General features: G+C 41.7%; 2 protein-coding genes across 2 annotated transcripts; both read left to right on the top strand.

The window, feature by feature from the left end:
- Window positions 1-1,484: 1,484 nt before the first annotated feature.
- LOC127775656 (hydroxyproline O-arabinosyltransferase 1-like) lies at window positions 1,485-5,069 on the top strand. Its single transcript, XM_052301933.1, has 8 exons — window positions 1,485-1,983; window positions 2,836-2,903; window positions 2,985-3,186; window positions 3,272-3,369; window positions 3,480-3,549; window positions 3,642-3,713; window positions 3,795-3,908; window positions 4,463-5,069. Exons 1-8 carry the CDS (start codon window positions 1,576-1,578, stop codon window positions 4,532-4,534), a joined length of 1,104 nt encoding a protein of 367 aa, XP_052157893.1. The 5' UTR covers window positions 1,485-1,575; the 3' UTR covers window positions 4,535-5,069.
- Window positions 5,070-5,503: 434 nt separating this feature from the next.
- LOC127775474 (putative glycerol-3-phosphate transporter 5) lies at window positions 5,504-9,477 on the top strand. Its single transcript, XM_052301720.1, has 2 exons — window positions 5,504-7,474; window positions 8,422-9,477. Exons 1-2 carry the CDS (start codon window positions 6,397-6,399, stop codon window positions 8,937-8,939), a joined length of 1,596 nt encoding a protein of 531 aa, XP_052157680.1. The 5' UTR covers window positions 5,504-6,396; the 3' UTR covers window positions 8,940-9,477.
- Window positions 9,478-9,480: the final 3 nt, after the last annotated feature.

Raw genomic sequence — 9,480 nt, 5'->3', positions numbered from 1 at the left:
CTCCCTATTGTTTATGTATCGTGCCGTGCCGGGCCGGCCCAACGTGCCGGTGGAGGGGCCCAGGCCCGGGCCATCGGGCCTCGGGCCTTTTGGCCATCTATACCGATGGGACTCACGTTTCTCTTATTTCACATTAGAGAAGTTGCTTTCCCACCTAGCCATATATGACAGAAAAATAGAAGACCCAAACGAGTGAAATAAACTGTCTTAGTTTTTTTTTTCAAGGCTCACTATAACCAAGTAAAACTTCGAGCGTACTCATCTTGTTTGCGCATTTTCATTTCAGAAAATTAAAATTAAAATCATAGCAAATGATTCATATTTTATAGGTGCTTTTACACAATTATTCAACCTAAAATTATTTTACACAATATTTTTTGAAGGACTTTTTGTTACACAATATTGATTTTATAGCTCGAGGAAGAATGTGGTGGGACAAGCTTGAGAAGGAAAATGGTAGGGATGGGCACAAATTTAAATCCACGAGCAACAGTGTTCTAACAGTAATTTGTTTTTCTGTGAAATGATTTTTTTGCTATAGTATGGTACTGTAGCAACTAGTATGTGACGTTCGATGGAGATCCAATGGCTCAAAATATGAGCCAATGGAAAATAATGTAGATCATCTGCATTGAACAATCATCAATGTCCATCCTTTCTCGCACGGACCATGATTATTTTTTAATCGTTGAGTTTAACTCCTTTTTGGAGGTCAATTGTTTTCCTTGACACATAAGTGTGGATTGCTCCAATGTGTTGTGTTCGGTTGTCCGTTCAATTTTACACATACACTGGAGCTGCTCTTACTTCTACTAAATAAATCACTGTTAAAAACACTGTTGCTAAATAAATAAATTACTGTTCCGATGATTGGGGCTTAGGCTGAGTTCGTTTCTCCCCTTCTCATCTTATAATCCCTCATTTTTTACACACACATTTTCCGAGCTACTATGTGTTTTTTGCAAAAAAGAAAAAGAAATATATGGAAAAACCTGAAAAAATCATATTAATTCAGCCACCCTTTTTCCATGCGGAAGTGACTGGTACAATCGAATATAGCATTGGGAATAGAGAGGCCGCAACTGAGGTCATGGTAAAAGCAATGAGCTCATAAGAGAGACGGGGGATGCTTCCAACTAAGCTAAACAAATACCAGCAATTTAGTTTGATAATAAGTGAACAGTAGAGAGTTGACTAACATCCTGTTTAAAGTTTTTTTTGTGATTTTTAGATAAAAAATATAGATATGTAATTCCATATATTTTATAAGAAATTAATAGTCAAAGTACTGAACTACACAAAACTATATTCATCAGTGGTACCCCAAATATTACACACTTGCAAGTTAGTTTTTAACAGGATTTTAGTGCAATCAGTGACGGGTTGCTGGTGAGGATGTGTTAGCCGGACACATTCGCAGGGATGTGAATTTTAGTTCGATCATTATTTTTTAAGGAAAAAAAAAAGAAAGGGAAACTAGACTAGTAGTACTACGAAGTTCTTCAAAGGTTCACTCGGCGGCACACGCGCCGCACGCACGCGCACATCGCCTCCACCACCGCCGGCGCCACCGCCATGGCCGCGCCGTGCTGCAGGTGCAGCCGCGGCGCCCTCCCGCTCCTCCTCATCTCCCTCTCCGCCGCCTACCTCACCTACACCGCGCTCCTCTCCTCCCGCTCCCTCCTCCCCCTCCCCACCGCCTCCTTCCCCGGCGCCACCGCCTCCTCTTCCCGCCGCCTCGCCTCGGGCCGCCCGACGGCGGCGGCGGCGTTCCACACCGCGGTCACCGCGTCGGGCTCCCTCTACAACACGTGGCAGTGCCGGGTCATGTACTACTGGTTCAAGCGGGCGCGTGAGGCGGGCGGCGGCGGAGGCGCCGAGATGGGCGGGTTCACCAGGATCCTCCACTCCGGGAAGCCCGACGCGTTCGTCGACGAGATCCCCACCTTCGTCGCCGACCCGCTCCCCGCTGGCACGGATCAGGTACCGCGTTCGTCTCTGCTGTTTGGTGGTGAAACTTGCAAATTGTTACTATACCAATTTGATCGTTGTGTTCTTGGTCTTTTGTTACTTGTTCGTTGCAATTTTCCCCTGGAAGAAAAAATGTGGGTTCCTCATAGAAATTAATAATAGTAAGTGAAATCGAGAAATTCCAAACATGTGGACTTCCGTGTGAATTTGTGGATCATGTGGAATCAAATCAATCAATGTGGCATTTGTGTGAATTTTGTTGACATTTCATTCCGTGCACGCAAGCTAATCCCCATATATGAGAGTACTTGAATAGCGCTATTAGACATTTCAGCCTTTTCTTGTGAGGATACAGTATATCAAACATGTGGAAATGTGAGTGCTAAGGAAGGCCCCAGTTGATGGAAAAAGACTGAGACTTGCAGATACAGCTAGGATCTCACGTGGTGAAAAGGTTTAAGCATGATTTGGTTCCATATCGTGCCTGCCTTTTTATCATGATAACGTATGAAGCAAGATAATATGCTAATAATCCTGTGTGCTGTAGCTATCTGATTGTAGTGTGCTATGCGGAAATTTAACCGTAACTTTTTTTCGCCGGGAAGGCTGAAGGAGGCCATCCGAATGTATTAAGAAGGAGAAAAAATTTAACCATAACTGTTCTGGCTATATAGCTTATACAATGTCCATCATTTTTCAAAAAAAAAAAAAAAACTAACATGCTGATGAATCAATAATTTAGAAGAAACTTAGTACCAAAACGGATGTTATTGTTCCAATTGCTTTCGTCTTTTATGAGGTGAAGTGTTCCGTAGATGCTGGTTTGAATTTTTGTCCTTAACAGAGTTCATGCTTACATCTCAGGGATACGTTGTTCTCAATAGGCCTTGGGCATTTGTTCAGTGGCTTCAAAATGCAGACATACAAGAAGAGTAAGTTTGGTAGGTTTATATGAGAAGCACGGCTTAGTCTAAAGTTTCAATACTTTAGTTAACTTTCATAATATTTTACAGATATATCTTGATGGCAGAACCAGATCATCTTATTGTCAAACCTATACCGAACTTATCAAGGGATGGTCGTTCAGCAGCTTTCCCTTTCTTCTACATTGAGCCCAAAAAATATGAAAATGTGCTGCGTAAGTTCTTCCCTGAACATGAAGGACCAATAACCAAAATTGATCCTATTGGTAATTCCCCTGTCATCGCAAGAAAGGTAATTTGTTTCCCCATGTAATATATTGTGATCACCTACACATAACAGCGCAATTTATTGATTTATGTTTTTCCTGATTTCCTAGGAATCTCTTGCAAGAATTGCTCCAACTTGGATGAATATTTCAATAGCAATGAAGAAAGATCCTCAAACAGATAAAGCTTTTGGCTGGGTTCTTGAAATGTAATTCCTGCCATTCAGTTTATTAGTTCCCAATTCCTTCCAGGCTTTCAGCCTGGCTTTGTTATGCATTCCAAATCTAATATTTCTGTGGTCTCATTTGTGGAAAATAGGTATGCTTATGCCGTAGCATCCGCTCTCCATGGAGTGGGTAACATCTTACATAAGGAATTTATGATTCAGGTCTGATGCTCAATTAATTAGCATGTCATCATGCGTATTGGATAGTATGTGCAATCCTCTCCTGAGCTGATAATATTGTCCTGTTGTTTTAGCCACCATGGGACTTGGAAATTGGTGATGCATTTATCATACATTATACTTATGGGTGTGACTATGATATGAAGGTAATCGTTCTCCTTTTGATGTGGAGTTTCAGTAACTGTATCTGGTAGTTTCCTGTTTTAACCATATCTTTTGTGCACTAGGGTAAACTCACTTATGGCAAAATTGGAGAATGGAGATTTGACAAAAGATCCTATGATAGTAAACCTCCTCCTAGAAATTTGCCATTGCCTCCAAATGGTGTACCTCAAAGCGTGGTATGGTTCAGCTCTCTATGCAGATATCTAATCTTAAGTTTGCATCTTGAGTACCTTCTTTCTTCTTTTAAATGGACATTAATTTTAATCTTTTAATTTTATTATCTTTTGTACTGCTTGATTATTTTTTGTGTGAACCATATCTTCTTTAGTATTTTCAACCTTGCAAGAAAAAGTTTGATTATGAAAGACAATGCACCACACAACTACATGGAAGACAAAATACAAAAAAAGGGCTAAATTGATATAAGTACCAGTGTTGCAATGCGAATCATTGATGCATTGAGACAGTAATGGGTATTCACAAGTAATTCAATATGATGCATTGGCATTTGTGAATGTCCTGTCAGAATAAAATGAAAGGTATTTTACTTGTCTGAAACGGCTACAGGTTTCTTGAGGTCGCTTCATTAGAATAACCTTGCTTGATAATTCTTCTCCATCAAGCTAATGCATAATGCAAACAGTACAGCCCTTGTTTTCTTTGTGTATATCCTTTTTTTTTTCCTTGGAATGCTCACTAATCCATATCATGGAATTTGTGTTGGCCACAGGTGACACTTGTGAAAATGGTTAATGAAGCAACAGCCAATATACCCAACTGGGATTCTTATGCAGCTGCATAGCTGATTCACCTTGTTACAATCTGATGGTTGGTTCGTCAATTGTGTGGGCCTAATTTTCCAAGAAAAGTTAATGCATGATAACTAGCCAAGCTTAGAAGTGGGTGGATGACAAAGCGGGATGCATATAGCTGTACAAGTTAATCCAGGGCCACTGACACCATTCAATTCTGCTTGAATTTTCCAGCAGACAGAAACCAAGTTAGTGCAAAGCAACCCCTTCTTTAACTGAAAGTCTGAAACACACAAACTACGATCAATAAACTCACAGTGTTTATTGCAATGTAAGTGAGTGATGAGTTAGAACTGGTGAGTTCTGGTTCGGAGCCTGAATCCTGACTTCATTCTGATTTTCTCCTTCAGTGAAGTCAAGCATAGATTGATCTTTATACAAGACAAGTAGAAAATCAAACACTGTAGTTGCTTTTTTTTCCCAATTGGAGTCCACCTGTGCCAACTGCCAATGCATAATTAGGTTTGATGAATATTGTAACTGTTTTATTCTCTAAATAAAAAGGAATATAGCTTCTTTATACTATCGTCTGGAGTTCTGAACTACCGCTCACCTCTCGTTATCCTAAATCAACGAAATCATTTTAATTCTACCATGAACAAGGGAAATTACTGCGACTCAAATAAAGTTAACTATGGCTTAAAACAAGAAACTTAAAACAAGAAAAAAATATTTTCCAGATGGATTATTAGAAGAAAGGAAAAACTATTTTTCCTTCATGATTTTTTTTTACTCCGCACATTATGGTCCAAGTTGCACAAAATAATACTCCCTCCGTTTCAAGTTTTAAGATGTTTTGACTTTAGTTAAAGTCAAACTGCTTCAACTTTGACTAAGTTTATAGACAAATACAGTAATATTTACATTACCAAATTAGTTTTATTAAATTAATAATTAAATAAATTTTATAATAAATTTATTTTGGTTCAAAAATATTACCTTTTTCTATAAACTTGATTAAACTTTAAGCAAAAGTCAAAACATCTTATAACCTAAAACGGAGCCGAGGGAGTAGGTATGTTGACACGTAGCATACAACGCCGGGTATTATGGCCCTAAAGTTTCACAAAACCACAACGTTAACCATTTTAACATACTCCTATATCAAATTAGAAAAAAAAAACGAATGTAACATTTATATTATGGATAAAATGCTCATAAATTTGATATATGACAGTAGAATTTAAAAGTGTAGTAATGCGGTTTTGTGAAATGTTAGGATCATAATAACTGGGGTTATGTGCCACATGACAAAGTTCACGTGGTTTTGTGCAACTTAGGCCTTGTTTAGTTTGGGAAAATTTTTGGGTTTGGTTGTCACATTGGATATACTGACATACATTTGAAGTATTATAAACGTAGTCTAATAACAAAATAAATTACAGATTCCGTCACGGAACTGCGAGATGAATTTATTAAGCCTAATTAATCCGTCATTAGCAAATGTTTACTGTAGCACCAGTGCACCACATTGTCAAATCATGGCGAATTAGGCTTAAAAGCTCAGAAAACCTAGACGAACGGGATACCCTTGTATGATATAGTACCTGATACCTGTTGTGGTACCAGCTGTATGGTACCCGATACCTGTGATACCTGTTACCCGGTACCTGTGATACCTAGGACCTGATACCTGTGATACTCGTGCAAGAGAATAGTTAATATGCCTATCCCGTTGCAACGGGATCCCGTTTTGTAGCAGCCCTCTTAAAAGATTCGTTTCGTAATTTACACGTAATCTGTGTAATTGTTTTTTCTAACATTTAATACTTCATGCACGTGTCAAACATTCGATATGACAGCGTGAAATTTTTTTTTAACTAAACAGGCCTTAGATATATGTTCGGGTTTTATGGAATTTACACTTTTTTTTAAAATACAAATCCGGTCAAACAGAAAGTCAATTCCCGTGTTCCACTTCACCCTTTTCCGGTCGTCTTCCTCGTCTCGCTCCCCTGCCAGATCTCCCCTCCCCTTCGCCTCCCATGCCTCCGCCCCCATCTCCTCCTCCTCTCTAAGCTCTCGCGTCGCCTCCAAAATGGAAGCCGCGGCGGCGGCGTCGGCGTCGGCGCGAGGCCGCCTCCGGTCGCGCCAGTACGCGGTGCTGGGGCTCACCTTCGCGGCGTACGCCTCGTTCCACGCGTCCCGCAAGCCGCCCAGCATCGTCAAGGCGGTGCTCTCCGCCGACTGGGCGCCCTTCTCGGGGCCCCGCGGCCCGCACCGCCTCGGCGAGCTCGACGTCGCCTTCCTCTCCGCCTACGCCGCCGCCATGTTCGCCGCGGGCCACCTCGCCGACCGCGCCGACCTCCGCCGCCTCCTCGCCGCCGCCATGCTCGCCTCCGGGGCCACGTCGGCGGCGCTCGGCGCGGCCTACTTCCTCGGCGTGCACAGCCTCGCCTTCTTCCTCGCCGCGCAGGTCGCCAGCGGCATCGTCCAGTCCGCCGGGTGGCCCTGCGTCGTCGCCGTCGTCGGGAACTGGTTCGGCCACGCGTCCAGCCGCGGGACCATCATGGGGGTGTGGAACTCGCACACCTCCGTCGGCAATATCGCCGGCTCGGTGCTCGCCGCCGCCGTGCTCGAGTTCGGGTGGGGGTGGTCGTTCTTGGTCCCCGCGTTTGTCATTGCCGCGCTCGGCGTCGTGGTGCTAGTGTTCTTGATCGCTCATCCAATGGATGCCGGGTTGGACATTGAATCAATGGAGGTTGAGATGAATGGGGGGAGTGGAGAGGAGGTGGAGCTTCTTGGGGAGGACAAGAAGGAGGATGAAGATGCGTTGGAGGTGGAGGCCGTAGCAGAATTGCCGAGAGCCATTGGGTTCTTGGAGGCATGGAGATTGCCCGGTGTTGCGCCATTTGCATTCTGCCTCTTCTTCTCCAAGCTTGTTGCTTATACCTTCCTTTACTGGTTGCCGTTCTATATCCGGAACAATGGTATGTCTTATATGCTTCAAGTACATTCTATTTCTTAATTTTTTTAGTTGAGGATCAGTAGATTATGATCTTATTGCTTGATGCTAGTTTTTTATAATCACCGTTAACCGAATGAAGAGTGATAGTGTCTACTGTCTAGCACTCTAGCAATGGGTTTAACTCAACTATCTGTGCTGCAAGTTTGTTAGCCTTGCATCCTGAGCCCTAACTCTGCTGTCAAACTCTAGAGGGTTGGAATTATGTTGATACCAGAAGTTCCGAGGTGCTGGGTTTTAGGCCTGTTTCAAATTTGTTGGATGATTAGATAGTTATTATGTAGCATCATCAATACATCAACAGAATTCAAAAAACAAAAGTTCTATCTATGAGACCGTGATTTATACTGCAGCTCCCCTGTTTGATTTAGATTAGTGAGTGGATTATTACTGTGCATTATCTACTTGATTATAGGGATAAAATAAATATTTTGAGAAATAAACTTATCAAATAGCTTAAAATAAGTTCTCTAAGCAATGCAGTAGAATAAGTTTTTGTGAGAACTTACTTTTCGGAGCGTGAAGCAAATAATCCGTTTCAATAATCCAGTGAATAAGCTGAAAAGAACAGGGTAAGAAGAGGATACTGAATCTTTGCATGTGGAAGCACCATTTAGTTGTTGATTGAAATGATTACCATCAAACTTATACTATGCATCATTACTAACCTAGCTTTCCAGCTAGAGGCACGAAAGAACTAATAGAATTTGATGCAAGTGGCTAATTTAGCTTATGAAGCATAACTATGCCCTTCTATGATGAGATGAAAGATTGTCTTCTATCTGTAGGATTTTGTGAATTTTTCGTAGCATTATTTCTGTTCTCATTGTCTGGAGTAAGATATCTCTATCATTTTAGAGCAGACATAAGAGCATGTTCTATTTACTCAACATCCAATGTTCGATTTTGCAGCTGTAGCAGGTCAGTTCTTATCACACAAGGCTTCAGGGATTTTATCTGTTGTTTTCGATATTGGAGGAGTTTTGGGAGGCATTTCGGCTGGTTTGCTCTCAGACAAAATAGGTGCCCGTGCTGTAACATCAGCGCTGTTCCTTTTTCTTTCAATCCCCGCGCTAATCCTTTACCGGACATATGGAAGCATATCCATGCACCACAACATTGGGCTCATGTTCCTCGCCGGCTACTTTGTGAATGGCCCATACTCACTCATCACCACAGCTGTTGCTACTGATCTTGGTACTCAGGATGCAATCAAGGGAAACTCGAGAGCTTTGGCTACAGTGTCTGCGATAATCGATGGCACGGGTTCTGTTGGGGCGGCTTTGGGACCCTTGTTAACTGGGTATATTTCAACAAGAGGATGGAACAGCGTATTTTTCATGCTGATTGTTTCTATATCACTTGCCCTGGTGTTTTTGATACGGCTGGCAAAAGATGAGATTGTTAGCAAGATCAGTGCGAGGCATTAGTCTTTGTATTTTTCTGATTTTTGAGGACTGTAGATGGTTAGGAAGAGTTGTAGATGATAGAAATACGCCATTTCTTTGAGGACTGTCAATCTTTAATCCTGGAGACCTGGATTATACACCGTCGGTTATATGCTTGGCAAGCAAACATTTGATGGAATCATTTTTGTACAAAAGTTCCCCAATATTTTTTTTGGGCAACAGTTTCCAATATCACGGCACACAATCAAAATGTTCTACAGGTTCTTGATGAATTTCTGCCGGAGGAAGGAGAAGTGGTGCTGACAAGTGGAACCTGCATTTTTTTAATTTTTACCCTTGTCACTTGCACATGGAACTCACTTCTATTTTAAATTCTTTAAGGGCATTAACAATGTTTATTGCAAAAGTAGGTAGTAAGGTGGGCCTATGTCTGATGGTAATACTCCCTCCGTCCCAAAAAAGTGTAGTAGTAGATTGAAGATACACCACAATGTATATATGTGTAAAGTGGGCAATAAGGTGTAACCCATTTGAAAAAAAAAAAAATCAAACATGAGTCATG

This window comes from Oryza glaberrima, chromosome 6, assembly GCF_000147395.1.
Source record: "Oryza glaberrima chromosome 6, OglaRS2, whole genome shotgun sequence".
NCBI lineage: Eukaryota > Viridiplantae > Streptophyta > Magnoliopsida > Poales > Poaceae > Oryza > Oryza glaberrima.
This window is presented reverse-complemented; position numbering and strand designations above follow the sequence as displayed.